The 25,089-nt window shown below is 35.8% G+C and overlaps 1 protein-coding gene across 2 annotated transcripts in view; it reads left to right on the forward strand.

Annotated features, from left to right (window-relative positions):
• Positions 1–25,089, forward strand: part of Nars2 (asparaginyl-tRNA synthetase 2, mitochondrial) — a 149,127-nt gene that overhangs the window by 26,029 nt on the left and 98,009 nt on the right. For both annotated transcript variants that reach the window (XM_063256408.1, XM_003468526.5), the window contains exon 5: positions 781–861. In XM_063256408.1, the coding sequence (XP_063112478.1) occupies positions 781–861 (81 nt within the window). The remainder of the gene's footprint in view (positions 1–780; positions 862–25,089) is intronic.

Here is a 25,089-nt window from a genome sequence, read left to right on the forward strand (position 1 = left end):
TGTACCTCATGCAATGTGTTGTATCATCGATTGAATGAAAAACTTCCTAAAATTCATTCCTGCCTCTTTTGCTGTTTTTCTTCAGTCCATATTTATTAGTCTTACTTTTTCTCCTTTTTGTTGGTTTGTTATAACAGCGTCACTTCATATTAATCACTTTGTATTCCCTTAGCAATCTGGGCAACATCACTATGCATTAGCCGTGAGTGAGTGTGTTTGTTAAGTCATCACCAGTATCCTACAGATATGAGAAGAGTAAATAGCATTAGAGAGAAAGGCTGAGGCCTAGGTTCCAACCTGGGTTTGACTACTCATTAATGGATTTTTTGTTTGTTTGTTTGTAGTACTAGGAGTTGAGCCCAGGCCTTCATGCTAAGCTAATCCCTAGTCCTTATTTTATTTTTCTATGTTGATACAAGGTCTCACTGAGCTGCTAAAGGCTTGGCTTGAACTTGGGATCTGTGTGCCTCAGATTTCAGAGTGCTGGCTTACAGGCATGTACCACCATGCCCAGCTCTACCTAGTCGTTTGCTTTTGGCAATTCACTAAATATCTCTGACACTCAGTTTCCTTATCTTCAAAATGAAGGGATGGTATACATTTATATCCAAGTCTGTTCCAGTTTAAAATTCTCTGTGCTTCTGTGTATAGTAAAACATTCGACTGCTCTTTCAGCAGTCTTACATTTTAAAGCCTAGGAAGGATTTGACATCTCTTGTGCCATTAAAATTGTTTCATGTCCAAATATATTGAAAAGACTGGTTTTCCTTTTCCCTCCAGGACAGAGGTTTTGTGCACATTCATACCCCAGTGATTACATCCAATGACTGTGAGGGGGCTGGAGAGCTTTTTCAAGTTGAGGTAAGTAGTGTTTCTTATCTTGGAGACATACTGCTGTTCGATAATTTTCTCCTAAGATTTGCTTTAAGTTTATTAATAAAAGTTCTTTGGTCAAAAGACCTGTCTAATTAGAGAAATGCAAATAAAAATAGCATTGAGATGCCATCTTAATGCTGAAGAATGGCTGTCATCAAGAAATAAAACAATAAATGTTGAAGAGACTTCATGGAAAAAAAGAACCCTTCTACATTGTTGGGAATGTAAACTAGTACAATCACTATGGTTATCATTATAGAGACTTCCCAAAAATCTAAAACTAGAAAGTACATTTGAAGAGACATCATATTATAGTGATACATACATACCCATGTTTATAGCAGCACAGTTCATAGCAGCTAAATCTTGGAAGCAGCCTATGTGCTCCTCAACACATGAATGGATAAAGAACATATGGTATTCACACACAATGGAGTACTACTCTGGCATAGAGAGATAAACTTGAGTCAATTGTAGATGCACTTGAGGCCAAATGTTAAGTGAAATAAATGAGATACACGAAGCATAAATAAATTGCATAGTTTCTCTTGAGAAACCCAAAAATATAAAGAGCAAAATAAAGATAGATAATAGGATGTAGAGAGACAGATCTTTCTCAAATGGGAAGGGAATCAGAGGTGAAGAGAAGAGGGAATGGGGATGAGAGAAGGAATTAACGAGTGTTATGTGCATGTACCAAGTCTATACAAGGATATAAACATTTACTGCAAATGTACTAATAAATTCTGTAACAAAACTGCTTAAGATATTTATAAGACTTTATACAATATAAGATTTATACTGACTTAGAATTTGACAAAATTGTTTAACTTTGAAAATTCAGACGTTTTACTTAGCTTGTTAAAAAAAAAGACCACGGCTAGCACCTGAAATTATCAGTAGTAATCCTTAAAATACAGTCTGAATACTCTGATTTCCTGCCCTGCCAGCCATATTACTTGCACTGTGACTAAAAAGAGAGAATTTTTAAGTTCATACCCCATTTGCAAGATACTTCTTTTGCAAGTTCAGCTCAGTTAATATTTTGGAATGTATCTCATTTCGAAAAATAAAAACAGAAAAATATACATATAAATATTTTCTTCTTCAAATTCTTTTGCAAATGCATTTTCATAAGAAATTATTTATGTTCATACACTCCATACAGTTACTTAGTTTAGTTCTTCTTTTAGCAGTCATTTTTTAGCTCCCAGGATGTGCTAAGCACTGAAAACCTATCCCTCCTGCAGATTAAAAAATGAGCAAATAAAACTGAACAAACAAAAAATCCCACCAATTTTTCTTACTGGTGGGTAGTTGAAAACATTTTATTTACCAGTTTTAGAACTGTTTCAAATCACTGATCAATAGTATACTAATGAACAGACAAAACTATATAGATGAATCATACTTTTTATTTTCTTTTTTTGTTTACCAGTATTTGTGTCCCTAAAAAGTAGGAATTGTTTTTTATGGACTTGGTTGATTCTGTCAGCTGACAAGATGTGTATGTAACTGTTTGCTTTGTTTCAGTGCTGACTCTTGATAGTGATACTTCATTTTTATATTGTTTTGTTTTGTTTTGTGCCAGGAATCAAACTCAGTACCTTGCACTTGACAGGCAGATGCTGTACTACTTAACCATAGGCCAGGACCCTTTTTTTTTTTTTTAAGGAAAAAAAGAAAAACAGGGTACAAGTTATACAGAATTTCAGAAAAAATAAACAATAGGAAATCACTAGTTAATAGATTACATATTGTTATCTTAGAAATAGTTGTTCAAGTTACAAAATTAAAGCATATAAAGTGGACTTTCAAACATTGAGAGTGGAAACAGTTTTGTTCAATGATCCAACAAAACTCAGTAATATGGTTATTTATCTTATACACTTAAATATATATGCAGTTGTATTCTTTAGAGCACTTTCTGTTTCTTCCTTTTGTACAATGACAATTACACATTTTGGGTTTTATTACTCCCATAGTTCTTACTACTTTTTTTGAAGAGGGTAAAACCAAATGTGACATAACAGAACAGAGTCAGTCAAATCAAAAGGATGGACATAATAGATAATGTAAAAACAAAATACTAGGTGATCAACAATGGTTATCATACTGCCTCTTGCTATCTTAAAAAAAAATCGCCTATATCATCAGTTATAATAAAATTGAACAAAACAGTAAAGAATAACACCAAAACGTTGGAGACATTACAGGACTTTAAAAGAAGATAATAGTCAACTGGAATGGGCATCATAATGAATCTTATTGTCTTTACAGTTATTGCCTATACTTTCGAACTTGGTACTATCAATCAAAGCAGAATAGAGGAAAATCAGTCAAAGCTAGATGGTGAGGGCTATACAGGGTTTCAAATCAAGTTAATAGGAAACCAAAGTGGGGGGGGGGGGCTGGGGATTTAGCTCAGCGGCATATGCGCCTGCCTTGCAAGCAGGCAGTTGTGAATTCGATCCCCGGTACCTATAAAAAGGAAAAAAGACAAAAAAAAAAGAGAAATCAAAGTGGGTTACTATAATGTATCCTGCTATTTTTTTATTTTCCCTTAATTAAAAAGATAATAAAAAAAGTAAATAATTTTAAAAAAGGAGACTGAGATAAAAGAGAGCATAATAACAAAACAGCACGGGTCAAAGCATAACCATTTAAGCAAAATAGTGTTTCACCACAAGATATCCTGACATAAAAATAGTTACCATAGTGTCTCTTTCCTTGAAATCTTTGAGTATAACTCTGTATACTGTAGCACCAAACATATCAACACAATGTAAAACCATTCAAGAGAATGACAGTATTATAGGGTATTTAGAACCAACTATCAGAAAATGAACAATGGTTTCTGTATAATCTCCTTGTCTATAAAAGTTTTTGCTTATATTATCACATATAATAAAATACAACCTGTTAAGATGGATGGAGACAGAAGAATAAAGCTTGATGGGACTTCAAAGCAAGATGATACTAAATCAGCACTAGCTATTATGATGTCTTGTTTTCTCCAAAATAGCTGTTCCTACCATCCAATCTTCTCTGCCTCATTTCTGTTCAGTCATTTGCTGTCATTTGTTGTCAGTTTGTCTTCTTCATTTTGCTTTCTGCTCCATTCATTGTGGCCTCTCTGCCATTGTTTCTTAAGTCTTGGTATTTTCCTTTTTTAGAATATCCTGCAGTATTGCAAATTCCCCTAATTCCTCTTTATTCTGGAAGCACCTTGTTTTTCCATCAATTTCTAGGGACAGTTGTGCAGGATATATCAATCTTGGCTGGAGGTTATTATCTTTCAAAGCTTGAATTATCCCCCCCCCCACTCTTCGTGATTTGATGGTTTGTGCTGAGAAGTCTGCTGTAATTCTGATGGGTGTTCCCTTGTAAGTGATCTGTTTCTTGTCTCTGACAGCTTTCAATATTCTGTTCTTATACTGGATTTCTGGAATTTTGATTATTATATGCCTGGGTGTAGCTCTGTTTGGGTTGTAGGTGGCTGGGGTCCTGTATGCCTCGTACATCTGAGTATCTTTATCTTTTGCTAAATTAGGGAAATTCTCTTGGATTATTTCTGTGAATAGCTTTTGTAGTCCATTTGTTTGTGTCCCTACTTCTTCTTTTACGTTCTTAATTCTTAAGTTATAGATCCTATCATCTTCTAGCCTTTGTATTATTGGTGTTTGTTTTCTTGTTATTTTTAAGAAGTTTTTCATTTCATGCTCCCATATTACAAATCTGCCCTGCAATTCAGATAATCTATCCTTAATTTCTTTCAAGCTGTTATGCCAGCTTTTGATAGAGTTTTTAGTTTTCTGGTAATCTCTTTGAACCTGCTTCATGTATTCTATGTTTTCTCTATTTTCTCCATCAAACAATTCTCCCCTTTTTTTCTGTTCTTCCATTCTATCATCTGTTTTTTCTTGGGTGGTGCTTAGCATTTCTCTAATTATTCTACTTATGTCTTGCTTTATTTCGTTTAATACTTCATTTTTAAACTTGTCTATGAGGCTCTGGATGTATCGCTTTATGTCTATTGGTGCCGTGTCTGATATTGCATGTTTTCTGTTTTCCTTTGCCTTTCCCATTCCTGGATTGGTGTTCTCAGGATTGGGGACTGAGGACCCTTTTTTTTTTTTTTGTATTTTTACCGGTAGCAGGGATCGAACTCATGACCACACACTTGCAAGGCAGGCGCTTATGCCACTGAGCTAAATCCCCAGCCCCGAGGACCCTTTCTTTTTGCTTCCTCTTCCCATATTTTTTGCTCCTTCCATACAAGCGAATATAGGAGGCCCAATTTTTTTCTCTTTGTCTGTTACAGTTTGTTTGAATTGCGCCTGCTAGGTGTTCCCGCCCTCTGCAGTGTACTAGAGAGACAGAGACCTGGGCAGCCTCTGCTGGGCCCGCCCCTCCAGGTTAACCTACCGAAGGCTTCACCGCTAGGGTGCACCTCCAGGGACTGGGACCTGGTTAGGGCAAGCCTACTGGGCAGGACCCATTTTTATGTTACTGAACAAAGTAATCACTGAGAAAAGTTTGTCCTGACATATTAAAGTCGTTATTAAGAATAATAAGTGCTATCTTTTTTCATATATGACTTGAAGAATTCTTGATGTTAATTAGCCTTTTGGAATAAAGCAGAATAAAAGTACATTTTGAACATTTTAAAGTAGGAATTTAGCATCTGTATATGTTTTCAAAAAAGTAAGAAATGACAAAATACCAGTGTATTCTAAAAAATATTCTTTTAGGTTTTTGCTTCCTGTTTTCATTTTAGTATTCTGAATATGAACTGAAGAAAAATTACCTTAAATACAGTTTATAATTCCTTAATCTAAACCACTGAACATTAGAAAATAAAGGCAAAAAAGCAAAAGTGCAATTTAAATGAGTTTTTACATAAAAAGGTAATTGTAGAGAGACCCAAATTAAACATATTAAAAAACTCTTCAACAAACTTTAATAATAATAAATGTAGGGAGCTGGGGATTTAGCTCAGCGGCGTAAGTGCCTGCCTGGCAAATGTGAGGTTGTGAGTTAGTTCCTTGGTACCACAAAAATAAATAAATAAATAATTAAATGTAGACTAACTGGTATGCTACCAAGGAAACCTCCTGAGCAGATCTGAGTGACTTTAGTATGTGTATTTTGACCTCTTAAACAACCCCAAGCCTTTACCGGGGGCATATGAATAGGAAGCTAAAGCTAAATAAATGAAAAGCATTCTATGTTCATATTATGTCAGGGATCAGCAGAGGAGTCCAGTTAGACTTGGCTCTTCAGAGTGCCCAGGAAGATGTACTTTTAGATTCATTGATCAAAGGTTCCCCATAGTCAGGGTCCCAATCAGATTACAGTAATCTGACTTTTATGCCATCTGTAACCTGTTGTCTTTATTGCTTTCAGAAGTTCAGCTACTATAGTAGGACTGTTGCCTTTGCCAACCCTTTATCCTTTGGAAGGAGTCCACTTTTTTTTTTCTTCCTTTTCTTCTTTTCTTTTCAGTACTGGTGGTTGATTCCAGGGCCATTTCTCTGGATCTCTAGCCTTCTTTTTTTTTTTTTTTTTTAATTTTGAGACAGAGTATCACTAAGTTGCTCAAGCTGGGCTCAAACTTGCACTTATCCTGCCTTAGCCTCCCAAAGGTAAGGTAAGGTAAATTCAGGTCATTTAAGGAAAGGAGGCTTTGTATACTCTCAGGTTTGATGCCAGCAAGACTGTCAAGAAGCACAGCAGGAATATGGACTTCTAGTAGTCTTAATGAGAAGTGAATAGATATCCTATCAGTTTAGTTATCTTTCCTTCATTCTGTTTCCTTTAGGGCTTCTTTAGGACTTGTTAAGGCTTGGAGCCTGCTGAATACGTGTGTAAAATGTTATATTCAAAGCATTCATTTGTTATTCAGCAGACATTTGGTACCATCTGTGTTCAAGATGCTCTGCTAAACTTTGTGACAGCATAAAGATGTAGTTGAGGTTCTGGCCTGTAAAGTTGGTGAGGAAAGTTGTTAAAGGAAAGAATAGGCTTTTATGTACTCTTAACATTATTTATTCTATGATACTAGTTTTTTTTTCTTTATCTAAAGGCTCTGAGTTCCCAAATTATGTTTGATCTTTACAATTCTGAAGCACCTGTGGATGATTGCCAACTTAGGATAGTTCAATTTACACGGGTTTTTTTTTTTTTTTTTTTTTTTGCTTTAATGATGATACAACGGGGATAAGCATTCAGCAGAAACCATATTTTGGTTTTGTGGTGCTGAAGATTAAACCCAGGGTCTTATGCATGCTAAGCAAATGTTTCGTACTCAGCCCAGAAATCTACATTTTGACTGTTGATCTTTTTACTGGACTCTGTATATTCCGTGTCACGGTGCTGAGCAGCAGAAGCTCCAGGCAGCCATACAACTATGGGGTTAAAAAACCGTACCTACCACACTGTACTGTATTGCTAACTTGTGTTCAGTGAGTTACATGTAATAAATGTCTATGTTAAATTTATAGTTTATTAGTTTATTATGATGGGTGTAACCCCATCATAAGTCCAGATGTTGTAGTTTTTCTGAGATGAAAGAGATTAAGGAAAGGATTAGAGGCTGTGGCAGACTAGAAATTTCTGAGGAATAAGGTGACACTATATCTATATTTCAGGTTACACTGTTACCAGTTATAAGCATTCTGGAGTATACAATACTATATTGTCAGTGAGGATTGAGTCGGTTGGTCAGAAAAGTCTTCAAAATGAACATGTAACTTGACTGTGCCTTAGGGAGAGTGTTCCAAGAAATGGGAAATATGTGAGAATTGGAGAATTGAATTAAACAAGAGATTTTTATTAGAGTGAGTGTACAGATTAGAAGGATTATACTGATGAATTATATAACACAAAAAAGCTGGCTGGCCTTAAAATGAGGAATTGGAGTAGGGTTGCTAGAAAACAGATTTTATTAAGACATACTTCATAACCATACACTTCACTCACTTAAAAGTATACAGTTTCATGGTTTTTAGTACATTTGGGTAGTTGTACAACCTATCAGCACGTTCTACTTTGAGGGCATTTTCATCACCTTCCAAATAAGCCCTGTGCTTATTAGCACCCCTTTCTTTTTTTTTTTTTTTTTTTTTGTCTTTTTCATTTTTATCGGTACTGGGGATCGAACTCACGACCACCTGCTAGCAAGGCAGGTGCTTATGCCGCTGAGCTAAATCCCCAGCCCCTAGCACCCCTTTCTTACCCTACCCTGAGCACTGACTACTGATCTACAGTTATGTTCCATGGATTTGTTTTTTTGTAATAGGATCATACAACATATGGTCTTTTGTGCCTGATATCTTTCATTTAGTTTTTGAAGTTCACTGATGTTGTAACATATATCTGTACTTTATTCCTTTTTATATGCCACTTGTAGTTCATTGTATGAATGTGCTACATTTTATTTATCCTTTTATCACTTGACAGGCATTCGTGCTGTTTTTATATTTTAGCTATTATGAATAATGCTACAGAGAACATTTAAGATTGTGAATATATGATTTCATTTCTCATGGATGGAACTTCTGAATCATGGTAACTCTGTGTTCAACATCATGAAAAAATGCCAAATTGTTTTTTAAGTGGCCACACCATGCCACAGTCCTACAGCAGTGTGTGAGGGATCGTTTCATTACATCCTCTCCTACACTTGGTGTTTTTTATTTCTTTGGTTATAGTCATCCTAACAGGTGTGAAGTGGTATCTCAATTGTAGCTTTGATTTGCATTTCCCTAATGACTAAGGATGTTGGAGTTTTTTCTGTACTCGTTGACCATTTGTATATTTTCTTTGGAGAAGTATCTCTAAGCCCTTCATCTATTTTTTAATTGGTAGTTTGTCTTTTTTTATTGACTGTTGTATAGCCTAGAGATAGCAATGAAAAGCTGTTGGATATCAAGAATTTTGGTGGTTGTAAATTTTTATGGCTAAGATTTTATGGCACATGTCATTAGGTTATGCCTGATGTTTTCAGTTTTCATTTACTCTTGCACTCTTAATATTTTAAACTTTTTAGATGGTATGTGAGCTATATATGTCAGACCTCTTCTGAAAAAAGCTTTTTTCAACTAATACTAAACTTTCCTTCTGCAGCTGTTATTGTAACCCTGTATTCAGTAGTGATAGGGTATCTTAACTTTCCTATGTATAGGTTTCTCACACATCAATTTTGCTTCCCCATGTAGATTGTATCAGCTTCTTTAAGGGAAGAGTTCTAGTCCACACAAACCTGGAATATTTCAATACTTGTTGATTAATATTTTCTCAGGGAAATTTTAGCTTTGCAGATTTTTCAGCCTTTAGCTGAAAAAAGAAAAAAGAAAAAAGAGAGGCACTATGGCACACACCTGATGGACCGAAAACCCATACGAAGCCAGAGCAGACATTGTGCCATGAGAGAGAAACTTTATTGGGTGGGGAGTGGGCTGCTTTGTGGACCAAGACAGCTGTTGTTTGGCTTGGGGAAAGGGTTTTTAAGGGTTGTTCTGGCGGGGTGGGGGTGGGGGGGGCGCCGTGGGTGAGCCAGGTGTGAGCAGCAGATTGTGACATAGTTGGTCACTGGGTACATTCCTAGGCGGAGTTGACTTTTGCGGTTGGAACAGTTCTGGGAAGTTTCTTTTCTTGCAATTTAAGTGTGAACAGGCTGACTCTTCAGCACCTTTAATCCAGTTCTCTGGGAGGTTGAGGTGGGAGGACTGCAAATTCAAGCCCACTGTACATAATGTAGGGACTTACACCCTGTCTCAGTATCAAAATAAAATAGGGTTGAAGATATAGCTCAGTACAAAGGCCCTGAGTTTAATACCCAGAGCTGGAAAAAAAAAAAAAAAAAAAAAAAAAAAGCATAAAGTACAGATTTTTAAAGTTTTTGAAACAAAACGTAGAAATGCCTGTGATCCTAGCACTTGGGAGGCTGAAGCAAAAGGACTGCTGTATGTTTGAGGCCAGCCTGGGCTACAGAGTGAGTTCAGTGCCAGCCTGAGCCATATAATGAAACCCTGCCTCAAAAAAGACCAAAAAATAAAAATAAAAAAATTTTAAAAACAAAGTGCAAAGTCAGTTTGCACTGTCCTTGACTGCTGTCTACTCATTTCTTGCTCTCCTTTCTATAAGCAGTCATTGTTATGTAGCAACCCTGAAGTATTCTATGCTTATACAAAGATATACATATCTTTTTTATATTTATTATGCAAGTAATAGCTTGTTATTTACAATGCTGTCATAGATATTTTACCCTTCCAAGAATCTGCTTCGTTTTGTTAAGGAAGTGACATGTATTGTATTTTATATTTTGATTGACAAATTGCTTTTATAGATTGTTCCAACTTTTATTTCAATAATATGTAAAGGTTCTGGGTTTTTTTTGTTTTGTTTTGTTTTTTGTTTTTTAAGTACTGGGAATTGAACTCATGACCTTGCGTTTGCTAGGCAGGCACTTACGCCACTGGCTACATCCCCAGCCAAGGTGCTGTTTTTTATGAATCACCAGTCAGAGTATATTACTAAATTTAAATTTTTCTCCAATTTCAATTTTATATGCTGCTTTTTTATTAAAATTTTTAATTAATAGAAAAAAGAAAATACCACACAAAATTAAGGGAAGTCTTGTTTTCAAGAACACTGAGAAGAAAAGTGACTGGCGAAGCCGTTGTGCTTTTGCTGATTTCAGTGTGAAGTGAGAATCTTGTGATTTGGCACTGTGATTAAAAAGAAAACAAAAAGCATCCATCAGGTTGCGAGTTGACACAGCCAGGGAGAGCTTCTTTCCAGAAGACTTAGCTGTTTCTTCCCTACTGTGGTACCCACCAAGTGGAGTGAATTTTAAAATGCTTGAATCCTGTCAGCCACACAAATGGGCTTTTAGCACAATTTGATTCATTCTGTAAATATTTGTTAAAGCTTCTTTTTTCACACAAAGTACTATGCTAGTGCTCTTTGACTTCCAAAGTTATTTCTATCTTGCCTCTCAGCAACATAAATTTACAAGATATTTTTAAATGAGAAAACCAAAATCCTACTATAGTAAATGCCATCAAAACAGTGGGAATGTGAAAACTAGCCACATTAAAAGTGAGCTGGGCCTGGTGCCATACATCTTACAGCACTCAGGAAGCTGAGGCAAGATCCCCATGAGTTCCAGGCCAGCATGTCCTATATTAGTGAGTTCAAGGCCAGCCTGCACTTCTTAGCTAGATCCTGTCTCCAATAAAACAAAACAAAACAAAAAAGCAAACTGTGGACATTACAAGGTATGTTTTAAGTGGAATCATAGTCTTCATTTGTGATAAGTTTTTGTTTTGTTTTGTTTTCACTCTGTATTTTATTCCTGTTAAATCAGAACCCCTAAGAATGGAATATACTCTGCATTGAATATTTTTTTAAGGCTCTCTGGGTGATTCCAGTATACCTCCCAAGGTATACATGGAGTAGAGGAAGTGTGTGTTCATAGCATCGACTTTTCTATAGATACATCCAGATTTTTAAGGCAAAGAAGAAATGAATTTAAATACTCACCAGCAGGATATGTTGTTCCGCATCCTTGCCCACACCTACTATTTTCAGTGTTTTAAGATTTTTACCAATCTCATGAATATAAAATGGGATCTTTGTGTGGTTTTAATCTTTTTGTATAACAACTATGACCTTGAGAACCTTTTGTTTGGAATATTCGCCACTCCTTTCTTTTTCTAAAATATTTTCTACTGAGTAGTTATTTTGCTTTGATCTTTTTAAAAAAATTCTGGATAATAATATGGAAGATGTCTTCTCACAGTCTGTGTTGCCTCTTCCTCTGTCCTATCATTTGATGGAAAAGGTTCTCAATTTTAATGTAGTCAGGTTTCAATCTTATATGGTTTGTACTTTTGCATATTTAACAATACTTTCTAAATTACTTCCTAAAGGTTTCACAGTTGTGGTATATGGGTCTTTAATCTATCTGGAATTAACTTTCAGTTGTGAAGCCTCTGACTTTTTCCAAAATAGAGAACTAATTATTTTAGTTTCATTTATTTAGTTTGCCCACTTCTCTATTGTGACTGGTATTGTCACCCGTCATAAATCAGATTTCCATATATATGCATGTCTATTTCTATATATGCTATTCCATTCCATAGTTTTATCAAATATCTCTGTGCTAGTACCTCAGTGTCTTAATTGCTATTGTTTGATATGTGGTAAGACAAAGCTTCCCTCCTAATTTTAGGAGTTTCTTGGCTTTCCTTGATCTTTTTCCCCTTCCAAATAAACTTACTTTTTTTTCAAGTTCTACCAGCACCTCCCCATCTGTTTAACCTTTAATTGAAATAATGTTGATTCTGTAGATCTATCTGGAAAAATGGATTTTTTAATGGTAGTCTTACTATCCCTTATCATTGCATATCACTCAACATAGGTGTTCTTTAATAAATTTTCAATAGTTTAGTAATTTTCTTTATAAAGATCACGAATATCTTTACTGCATATCTTTATTCCCTGGTGCTTGATATTACCTTGTGTATTATAAATGTTCTGTGTATCTTTGAAAAGAGTATATTTTTTCATTTACTGTGTATAGCATTTATTGTACATCTGTAGAATGAGGTCGATAATTGTATAATCAAATCTACAACATGCTTAGTGTAGTTTTCTTTATGTCAATTACTGATCTGTCTGAAGGTTATTTTTACTCATTTTTAAATTAATTAATTAATTGTAGGGTTTTTTTTCTTTTTCTTTTTCTTTTTTGGTACCAGGGATCAAACTCATGACCTTGTGCTTGACAGGCAGGCGCTTATGCCACTGAGCTAAATCCTCGACCCCAATAAATTGGTTTTTTGAAGCAAGGTCAGCCTAGGCTGGCCCCAGACAGCAATCTTCCTGCCATAGCCTCCTGAGTGCTGTCATCACAGGTTTATGCCAACCACACCCTATTTGTTCTGTGTATTTTTGAAAAACTATGTTATTAGATGAATACAATTTAGAGTTTCTTCTTAATAAATTAACCTTTAATTATTACACACAGTGTCCCTTTTTCTACCAGTACTTTTTGTCTTGTGGTTTATGTATTTTGTCTGGTATTCACTTCATCATATCTATTTATTTTATTTAGTTTGTTTTAAATTTGTTGGAAATCAGACCTAGGGCCTCACATGTGCTAGGCAATAACTCCACTGAGCTAACCACCCCATCCCATGCTTGTTTCTTTTTTAAAATTAATGTTTATTTGGCTGTAAATACTGTAAATCAGTATTTACTATCAGTTGTAGTTTTACTGTAAATCCTTTTTTGTCTTACGTTGTCATTGCATCTTGATAGCATATACCTGAGATATTTTAAAAATTCCAGTGTCTTAGTCTCTGCATTTTTTATTGCCTAATTTGTTCTATCTATATTTATTGTGATTACTTACACACGTATTTTTAGAAAACCATTTATTTTGTATCTTTTTACAAAACAGATTCCTCCCTTTGCCTTTTCAAAAATAAACTAAAATTATTTTCTAATTTTTTTCTTCACTACTGGTTTAGAAAACTACCACTTTCTGCTTCAAAATTACCATAATTCATCACAGGTGCCTTTTAGAAAATTAAATTTGTAGATGAGAAGATATAGTGAATTATTTTTGAGTATTACCTAATGCAATAATTGGCCCTTTTTCTAATTAATATTAATTGAATATATAACATGTATTGAAAAAGATATAGTAGTGGACAAAATATGCAAAAGTTCTTTTCCTTGTGGAATCCTTAAAGAAGGGGGACAATTTTAAAAAAATAGAGAGTATGTTAGCTACTCTTACACTGTCTCCAAAGATAGCTCCCTAGAATGTTATACTTTCCAACATCTGTAGTCCCCGCCTACACTTAGTTTGAGCTGGTCCTGTGTAACTAACAAAACATGGTAGAAAAATTTTTTTTAAAAAATAGAAATTAAGATGTGTTATATACATGTGCCAACTTCCCACAAGGAATGTAAACACACAACTACATTTTTTTTTAAAATCACCTTGGTTAAGTCATAAATCTCACAGCTGGTGCCTTTGTTCTTTCAGAGCCTGAGCTCTGAGGGAGAAAATCTAGCTACTATACAATCACCACAATTTGAGGTAGCTTTTAAAGTACTCATATGGGAAAACTATATGTCAGACAGAGTGTATGCCTAGTTACCAGCTTTTTCTGCCAAGTTAAGGCACTAGACTTAAGGTTAGAGAAGTTGTTTTGAATATTTAACTCAATGTAGCCAGTTCCCCCAACCATTTGACTAACCACAAAGATACCCCACACAAGAACCACCCCACTGAAGCCAGGCAACCCACTGAATTGTGAAATATACAAGTAGATTATTATTTTAAGCTACTGTTAGGATAATTTAATCCCTCAACAAGGTGGTGGTTACTACTATGAAGAAAAAGTAAATTGGAAAATAGATCAGGAAGGAGGAGATTCTACTTTAAAATGGGTGCTCAGTGAAATCCTTAGATGTTCTTATAAAAACTATGAAGAAAGTAAAGTTGGTATCTGAAAAAGAATGTGCTAGTCAAAATGAATAGCAGGTTACAAAAGCTCTGTGGTTAGAATTGTTTTAGGCTTTAAAAACAGCCATGAAGAGCAGTGTAGACAGAGCATTGTGAAAGAAAGAAACAATACTGGGAATTGATGTCACATGAGTTATTCTTGTGCCACATATGCGTAAGTTAACAGGAACCTGCCTATATGACAGTGGTCCCATAAGGTCATATTGGAGTTTAAAAATTCCTTTCTTCCAGTTACATAGTTACTTGCATGTTTATGGTGATGCTGGTATAACAAAACTACTATGCTATCAGTGGTATAAAAGTATAGCACATACAACTATGTGTAATACACAATACTTGCTAATAATTATAAATGACTATTTCTAGTTGTGTTAATCATCCCATTGCTGGAACAAAATACCTAACACCTATAAGTTGTATAAGGAGAAGTTTATTTTGTCTCATGATTTTGGAGGATTTAGTCTATGATTGGCTGGATCCAAGGCAGGAACATTATAGCACCATTAAAGCTCCTGACTTTATGGCAGCCAGGAAGCAGAACAAAGAAGAGACAGCAGAGAAAATTATAACCCCAAAGGCATACTGATAGTGCTCTACCTCCATCTATACCCCAACACCTAACAGCAGGTTCACCTATGAGCATCAGTAACGAATTTACAATGCTGTCTTTTATATTGTTTCAGAGTATCATCCATCTACCTACAAATAAAAGTTTGTTGTAAGGCGTGTGCCATATTCCATTGGCAGCGGCCTCATACAGCTCACAGTTTAAATGTTTCTTGATTGCATCAGGAGACTACTCAGCCACAAATGGTGACACATGCTTGTAATTCCAGAAAGTTCTCTATGAATTTGAGACTGCCAGCACAATTTAATGAGACCCTGTTGAAAAAAAAGAAAAGAGGCATTTTATCTGGCTTTGTACAAGCATGATCTGTATTGTTTGCACAACAACAAAATTGCCAAAGGACACATTTCTCAGAACTTGTTCCTGTCATTAAGCAACATACGAGAATTGAGAATAGGGGCAGATTACATATGGCAGTGACATTCATGAGGTGCACCACTTTTCTAAAAATAACAAATATATTGTAGTAATTTTTTCTCTTCCAAAATTAATGTAAATCATACAAAAATTTGTATATGCTTAATGAAAAAAGCTAGTGCTTCAAACTTAATACAAAGAAGTAATTTAACTAGTATATTTCATTAGGTAGACAATGAGTTAGAATATGAGTTAGACTTATGAAGAGTTGCTGGCTTTGACAATTATAAATTAGCTCTGTTGTATTGGTGACTTACATATGAACAGTTGGCAATTGGTAATGATACTTGGTGACACAGTAAATAATTCTTGGTAAAGTTCTACACCAAACAATGTAGAACTTTCCCTTGACTTAGATAGAGAATGCATTACAGAAAGTTCAGATTATATTAAAAGAATACAATTCTTATACTTCACTAACATGAGTATTCCATGGGCTCTTAGAGATCCAGGTGCTATCCATGAAATTATAGTATTTCTCCATAGTTGTGATAGTCAAAACATATTTCCATTGCAACTTCAGATAAAGGACTTTAACTCTGAGTGACATGGTAAGTATTTAAAGAGTTCTAAATTGATTTAGTTCGCTTTCTGTTGCTAACAACAATACCATGGACTGGGTGAATTATAAAGAGAGATTTATTTTGACCAGTGTTTCTGAAGGGGCAGGATTTGAAGGGCTGCATCTCCTGATAGTCTTCAAGGCCTAATTTTGCTGACAGTCTCAAGGAACTCAAGGCATTATGGTAGGGTAAGACACAGAGAACAGGCATGCTATGTATCTTCTGGTCTCTATTTCCTCTAATAGAGCCAACAAAATTCTGCGATGGGGCTCCACCCTAATGAATATATCTAGTACTCGTCACCTTCCAAAGATCCCACCTCTGAAGCACTATAGTGCGATTAGATTGTCTTCCTTATAATATCTCACAATGCAGGCTGGGCATAATGGTACATGCTTGTAATCCCAGCACTCAGAGCTGAGGCAGTGGGATCCTGTGAGTTTGAGGCTTACCTGGACCACATGTCTCAGCAACAGCAAGAGCGACAGACAACTAATGCATCACAATGGAAATTAAATTTCAGTACTTGAAACCTTGAGAGACACTCTCAAACCATATCCAATTCATATCATAAGAAAAGGAATAACATAATTCACTATATTTTAGTAAGAACATTCTGACTGCTGTGTGGAGAGTAATTTGGGGTCATGGGGAAGTACAGTGGAGGAGAAACCAGATAAAAGTCTACTACCATAATCTAGGTGGACAGATTGTGATTTAGAACAGTTAAGGGATAGATTCTAAAATATGCTTGGATCTTGATATTTAAAAAGTAGTTTATACATGTCATGTATTTCTTTTGTTTTCATTATATCCTTGTCTTACATTTTCTGAGAATTAGTTATACTGTTGGATAGTTAATCTGTTAGAGAGCTTTGAATTCTTTTTTTCCTTTTTCTTTTTGAGACAAAGTCTCACTATGCAGTTCAGGCTGGCCTTGAGCTCACTTTGTAGCCCAGGCTGGTCTAGAACTCGCAACGATCCTCCTGCCTCAGCCTCTGGAGTGCTGGGATTACAGGCATGAACCACCATGTCTGGCTCTTGAATTCTTTTTTTAATTCTTTTTTATTTTAAAGAGAATAAAACAAAACAGAATAAAACAAATCAGAATAGAACAGTGCAAGTGATACAGGACTTCAAAACAAGACAAGAAATCAGCAATGGCTACTGTAGTGTCTCTCGTTTTCTTCAAAATAGCTGGCCGTTTCATCACACACAATAAAATCAAATAAAGCATAACACAACAAAATTGATAAAACAAAAGAATGAAAACATTATAAGACTTCAAAACAGTAGCTACATATTGTCTTTTTCTTCAAAATTGTTATCTATACCTTCACACATAATAAAATCAAACAGTACAAGAATTTCTGGGATCTTGATTGTTACATGTCAGGGTGTAGATTTACTTTGGTTATGGCTAGCTGGAGTTCTACATACCTGACTTATCTGTATGCCAGATCCTTTTCCCATGTTTGGGAAATTTTCTGCTATTCTATAAATAGTCTTTATTTCATTTGTGTTGACCCCTGCTTCTTCACTGATACTTGTCATTCTTAAATTATTTTTCTTTGTGCCATCTTGCAGCAGTTGAATTGTTATTTCCTGGTTCCTTCTTATTTTTAAGAGATCTTAAGAGATTACTGGCTGTCTTCAAGGTCTGAAAATGTACTGATACTCTCTTTCAAGGAGTTTTGCCAGCTTTCAATCTAATTTCTTGGATATCTCTGTGAATCTGCTTCATGCATTATAATTCCTTCCTACATTGTTCATTCAAGGTTTCCATCATTTTCCTATTTTTTTTAATCTGTCTTCTTTAGATATGCTCAGCAATTCTTTCATTATGTTTGTGATTTCTTCTTTTACTTGAGACATTATTTCTGATATGATTACTTTTACAGAGAAAACTGAACTTTAATGTGAGAGAATTTTTTTCTCTGAATAGTTGTTTTTAGTGCAAATTAAAGTAGAAAAATGGACTCTCCTTTTTGTTTTTTAATTGGATTTTGTTCTGTTCTGGGCATTGGAATTCAATTAAGTAATGATAAATAAAAAGTCACTTTCATAAACACACCTTTTGACTTTATTTATTTATTTTAGGACCAATGTCAAGTTATTGTTTGCAGGACTGGAATTTTGTTAAAAATTAGGTATTTATTTTATGACTATAACCCTTGTAGGAAGTATTCCATCAAGCACAGGAGATACTTTAATCTCCTCAAGTTATTAGAACATTTCTTGAATAGCAATTGTGGTGAAAATTCGTATCAGTGTGCCTTACTCTTATGTACCACAGCTAGCGTGAAGGGCAGCCAGACCTTTCTTTTTGATAAATCAGTAGTTTGCTTTCCTCCATCTAGCAGCTGCAAGAACATATCTATTTTTTAGCAATCGTTGATTAAGGTGAAGTTTTTATATTTTGAAAAGGTGTGGAAGATGAGGAACTAGCTTTCATAGGAAGAAATTCAATAGACGGATTCAGAATGCTTAGTGTCCTTTTCTATAAATATTTATTGAGTACTTACTATGTTTAGTGATAGTGAATTTCTTGGGTGGGTAAGTGATTTGGGAACTGATCTCCACAGAGTAGTGGGTTTCCCTCCTCAAGGGAAAGGCTGGAAAATGTGACATTGTACTTTCCATTGTTATTGTCCCCATCTGGTAACCAGAATTAATATTTTTGAGTAGTAGTTAAAATGTGTGATGCCTTTTTTCCTTCATATTGGAAACAAAATTGGTTTTTTTCAACTTTACATTGTTTTCCTCCTGCCAAAAAAAAAGTAGGCATTTTTTTTTTACCTTTTGTTTTGCCCAGCTCCATCTTCTGATCTTAGACTCCAAGACCCTTTTCTGTGCTTGTTCTTTGACTCTCCAACTGCTAACTATAAAGCAGACAGTTTACAAACAGTCTGAGCTAACAGCTTCCTTTCTGCTGATCAAATCATTGCCAGAATGAAACCATTCTCAGGGATGAGAGTGGGTGTTCTGGTTAGTGGCTCTTCTGGAATGTAAGTGGACCCCTATTTTAAGAAATGCTATTTTTGTTCCACAAGTTCATTGTACTCCAAGATACACATTTGTAGCAATTGGAAAGTTTGAGAACATAAACTGAACTTATTGGAAATTATTAGATCAGTGAACAGCCTTCATGTGGCTTGTTAGTAATCAGAAAATCCTGAAGCTACCATAACCGGTAGTAGAATGCAGTGTACTGAGTCTATTACCTTTGACTTTAGTTTGTATATGTGAGATACAATCTAACAGCAAGCTGGAGCAATTTGTTTAGCAATGGTAGCAGCCCCATTTGAGACAGGGCATGACAGGGAACATCCCAACACTAATCCCTGGAGATTGGATGATAGATTTAGTTCCTTATTTTGTTTTATGTGATCAGAATTACATATTTTGGGGGAAATATAGATATATTTTTTAAAGCTGTTTTGAATAGTATCACCTCACTCTACAGGAAAAAAATATGAGAGCAGTTTGGGTGTATAGGATCGTGACTGTGTTAGAAGCTCTACTATATATATATATATATATATATATAAAATATATATATATTTTTTTTTTTTACCAGAAATTGAACTCGGGACATTATGTTTGTCAGGCAGGCATTGTGCTACTGAGCCATATCCCTGGCCCCTGTATTCTACTACTATGCTTGCCATAGACTAGTTATGTATAACTTGTGCTTGAACACTTAATGCTTACCATTTTTAAGTTTTAGGTTCTTTACCATTTTTAAGTTTTTTGCCAAAAAAAAAAAAAAAAAGATAAATTAAGGTCTTCTCATTTAACTTTTAACTCAAATCTTCTTTGATTCTTTACTGTTTGCATCATGAAGGATTTGGCCTCTGTGTCATCCCTCATTTTGAATATAGTAAAAAAAATAGGATGTTCACTAGTCATGTGAAGCATACACGTAGTGAATACTCTCCTTTTCCTTTGTGACAAGTAGGACAGGAACATCCTATCTTGATTTTAGACCTTGTAGGTTTCTGTGGCATGGTTCTGACTTAGCATTCTATTCTCAATTTTTCCTCTTTGAAATTATGAATAAATAGAATTGGGGGGAAAGTGGGGTAAGGAGACAAAGTAAAAGATCGAAAAAGCAAAAGAAGATGAAACAGGGTATGAATACCTCAGTGATTACTGAAGTCAAGTAAATTTTACATTGTTCATTATGTTCCTTTCTTGTGTGACTACTGCTGCTTGCTCTCCTTAAGTGGAGATAGAGTCAGATTTGTGTGAATGTTTCTACTGTATTCCCTGGAGATCATAAAACACTCAGCTATATTTGTTCTGCTATGAGAATAGATAACTGAAAGGCAGTTCAAAATATTTGTTTAATATTTTCTTGCACTGTGCCACACACACTTGAAATTTGCTGACTGTTTTTGGTTTTTCCTTTTGGGCTATGCTATTTTCCGTCTTCTAATGGGAAAATAACCTAGCAAAGTTTTTTCCCTTACATTTGACAGATAAAGGCAGAGTTAAATTGTTTTACTCCAATAAATGTTGTGTGATCAGGGAAAAGTTAATTGTATCATACTTTGAGAAAGGAGAGACTTTGAAAAATTATTACATTGGTCTGAAAGGGTTTTATCCAGAAGTCTTGTGCATACAAAGTCTTATACTGAAATGCAATATGTAAAATAGATAAAAGTAATGATTTTTTGTCAGGAGGCCCAAATCTACTTTGTTGGAACCAAGCATAATTGCACACACCTGTAATCTCAGCTACTTAGGAGGTGGCAACCATCGGCACATGAGTTCAAGATCAGCTTGGGCAACTTGATGAGACCTTGTCTCAAAATAAAAAAATTATAAGAAAGGCTACAAATGTAGGTTTCTGGTACAGCACTTGCCTACCATGTATGAAGTCTTGGGTGCAGTTGCAGAACTTTGTGTGTGAGGAGTATAGTTTGGGTCGTATACTGGTAACTTATGTGAATTCCCGATTGCAGAAAAAAAATCTTTCTTATATTGGAGTTTGAACATATGCAGGACATCTTTGCCATGTGCTCACTAACCAGAAATTCCTCAAATATTTTTTAGGGAATATTATCATCAGTGAGAAGCACTAATCTACAATCCTGCTTCTGGTGACTTTTATCTAGTTCCAAAGCTTTATGTGTCAGCTACATAATGATAGTTATCAACTCTGTTCTCTTCAGCCCTTGTCCTCTCTCTTTATGAGCTCCACATTTGTCAAAGCAACTGGCTACTTGACTTTTTTCCTTTGAAGTCTTGTACAAACTCAAAAATAATATGTATTAAATAAAACTCTTGGTTTCTTCTCTCCAAAACTCTTTCTCTTACAGTTTTTTCCATCTCAGTAAAAATTGAAAGTAAGACATTCCATACTTTTCCTGTCTCCCCAAATCCAAACCACATTTATCAGTAAATTTTATCAATTCTTTCTCTCCATTTCTCTCTGGTCCCAGTATTACCAGTCTAATTCAAGGTGCTCTTTTCTTGCCTTCTTATTGGTCTCGCCACTTAAATTCTTGCCCCCATGTTATCTATTCTTCACTTAGACCCTAGAATAATCCTTAATAAACATCATGTTACAACCCCACTTAAAACATTTCAGTAGTTGATTTGTGTTCTTAGGATAAAATTTAGCCTCTTGTGATTTCTAAAGATCCTGAAATTATGTAACTCTTGCCTTCCTAGTATCATTTTTAACACACTCTTTTACCTGATCCCCTCAAGCTACAAAACCCACTTATACTCCTTCAATAATGAATTGTCTTCTGACCTTTGATCTCTCCACTGGTTTTCTTCTTAGTTCATTGGACTTCTTGGTTGCTTCCAAGTTTGCATAATTTTGAACAATGATACTATAAACATCTATGTACTCTGTGTGTGTGTATGTGTGTGTGTACATATACATAACTTTTTAGCACCTTTAGGTGAGTACCAAAAAGCACAACCAGATTTATATGAGAAGAGTATGTTTAGTTTTGTTAAAAAACTGCTAAGTGTATTACAGAGTAACTGTACCGTTTTGCATTCCCACCAACAGCTGATGAAAATTCCTGCTGCTTCACATCTTTCCAGCATTTGGCGTTGTCAGTGTTCTGAATTCTGGGCATTCTGTTAGCTATATAGTATTACTGACTAGCTTTACAGTATGTTTGAGCAGCATACTGTTTGTAAGTCGTTTTCTGTGGATCACATGTCTTATCCACTCCTATCCTCAGCCATTAAGATGAGCAGCAGTTAGTATTTTCAGGAATCTATGAGTGAGAATTTCTTGGTATACCTAAAAATTAAAGAAACTTGGAGTAATCACTGTACTTAGATGACCTCAAGGTGCAAAGGTTAGTCATATGGATACTGATGTAACCACCGTGAACCCTTTAATGTACAAAGGTTTCTGCTGTTCGATGCAAAAGTCTAAAGTTTGCAAGATGCTGCTACTTGAAAAGGTCCTGAGAGAAGTCTGTAAGAACTGACTAGCTGCCACCAAAAAAATAGGTTCAGGTCTACAACTCCAAAAAGCCTTAGAATTCCGTTAGTAGTAGGCAGTCTAGAGGAAAACCTCAAGGTGTAGATGAGAAGGCAGCTGCCTGACTGACCCCTTTGGTTCAGCCTTGTAACATGAAATCCTTGCCATGTCTTTCTGGACTTTTGACCTAGAGAATTGTGATCCAATAAATGGGTGTTATTTTTAGCCATTATTTAAGTATAGTAATTTGTTGCAAAACAATAGAAAACTAATTCATAGGGAGTACAACCCTGCAAGAAATGTTGGTAGAATATAAAACAATACTGTTATTTTAGCAAATTTAAGAATGTGTATACCCTGTACCTAGGATGTGTATTTTAAAGAAATTTTTACACAGACCCATTAAGGTCTATGTATAAGACTATTAACAGTAAGACTTTTTACTAAAGAATGAATAAAATGTAGTAGACACATATCATTGAATACATGTAACAACTAAAGACAACAGTTTTATCTACAACAACAGTTAAATGGGGGAAGGGGGACATAACAAGATACATGATACATTATCATTATTGCAAATTAAAAACAGTATACATTGAATATTTACATAATGACCACCATGTGTCAAGTGTAGGTTCAATGTAAATCCATCATCATGTAAATAAGAATTCTGCAAGTTATTTCTAGGTGATTCAGTTACACATTCCTCATTTTATAACCGAGTTCAGGTCCTGAGTCTGGGTACTTAAAAGAATTTGTCACTAGGCTTCCGGGAGAACATGGTAGATAGATAGCAGCAGCTACAGAGGCTCTCTGAGATACCCTGCTTAGAATCCAGGAATGGGGCAGTGCGAGGAGTCCTAAGCAAGGGGAGATATAACCTGCCAACCCAGGAATGAACTAAACTAAGAGAAACCAACTGGAAACGCAATCCCGGTGCTATAACAGGAACAGACAAAATCTCAGCGCGGAAGCTGGAACCTGTGCCATTGCAAGCTGTGATTTGAATTTCCTGCTGCTGCTGCTGCATCTAAATTGGCATGGCAGGGAGAGAGATGTGCAAAAACTCTGAGAGTGGGAATCGGCGAACGGAGTGGAGAACGGGATGGTCAGGGAGCCCTGCATTGACCTGCAGTGAGTGAGTAGAACGGGGACCCTTCCATAGAGTAGGAGGCTTCAGCAAAGGACGTACTGGGACCGGACAGACTTGCCGGAAGAGGACGCTGCAGTAACTTTAGTCGCATATTCCCCTCTCAAGTGGGATTGGTGGGGAGTGCCTGGCCTTGGTGACACCACTGACTAACACCCAGTAGGCTAGCCCAAACCAGGTCCCAGCGCCTGGAGGTGCACCCTAGCAGTGAAGCCTTTGGTAGGTTGACCTGAAGGGGCGGGCCCAACAGAGGCTGCCCAGGTCTGTGTCTCCCTAGTACACCTCAGTGGGCAGGAACACCGGGCCGGTGCAATTCAAACCAACTGTAACAGACAAAGAGGAAAAAAACTGGGCCTCCTATATTCGCTTGTATGGAAGGAACAAAAATTATGGGAAGAGGAAGCAACAAGAAAGGGTCCTCAGTCCCCAATCCTGAGAACACTGATCCAGGAAAGGTGAATGCAAAGGAGAATGAGGAAAGAAAACATGCAATATCAGACACGACACCAATAGACATAAAGCAGTATCTCTGGAGCCTCATAGATGAGTTCAAAAGAGAAGTATTTAACAACATAAAGCAAGATATAAGTAGAATAGTTAGAGAAATGCTAAGCACCGCCCAAGAAAACACAGATGGTGGAATGGAAGAACAGAAAAAAAGGGGAGAATTGTTTGATGGAGAAAATAGAGAAAACATAGAATACGTGAAGCAGGTTCAAAGAGATTACCAGGAAACTAAAAACTCTATCCAAAGCTGGCATAACAGCTTGAAAGAAACTAAGGATAGGTTATCTGAACTGGAGGGCAGATTTGTAATATGGGAGCATGAAATGAAAAACTTCTTAAAAATAACAAGAAAACAAACACCAATAATACAAAGGCTAGAAGATGATAAGAGGATCTATAACTTAAGAATTAAGAACGTAAAAGAAGAAGTAGGGACACAAACAAATGGACTACAAAAGCTATTCACAGAAATAATCCAAGAGAATTTCCCTAATTTAGCAAATGGTAAAGATACTCAGATGTACGAGGCATACAGGACCCCAGCCACCTACAACCTAAACAGAGCTACACCCAGGCATATAATAATCAAAATTCCTGAAATCCAATATAGGAACAGAATATAATCCAATATAAGAACAGAAGCCATTAGAGACAAGAAACAGATCACTTACAAAGGAACACGCATCAGAATTACAGCAGACTTCTCAGCACAAACCATCAAATCACGAAGAGCGTGGGGGGAAAATAATTCAAGCTTTGAAAGATAATAACCTCCAGCCAAGATTGATATATCCTGCACAACTGTCCTTAGAAATTGATGGAAAAACAAGGTGCTTCCAGGATAAAGAGGACCTAGGGGAATTTGCAACCACCAATTCAACTCTACAGAGAATACTGCAGGATATTCTAAAAAAGGAAAATACCAAGATTCCA

The sequence above is a fragment of the Cavia porcellus genome, unplaced genomic scaffold (genome assembly GCF_034190915.1).
Source record: "Cavia porcellus strain 051 isolate PalLab524CR breed Dunkin Hartley unplaced genomic scaffold, mCavPor4.1 scaffold_9, whole genome shotgun sequence".
NCBI lineage: Eukaryota > Metazoa > Chordata > Mammalia > Rodentia > Caviidae > Cavia > Cavia porcellus.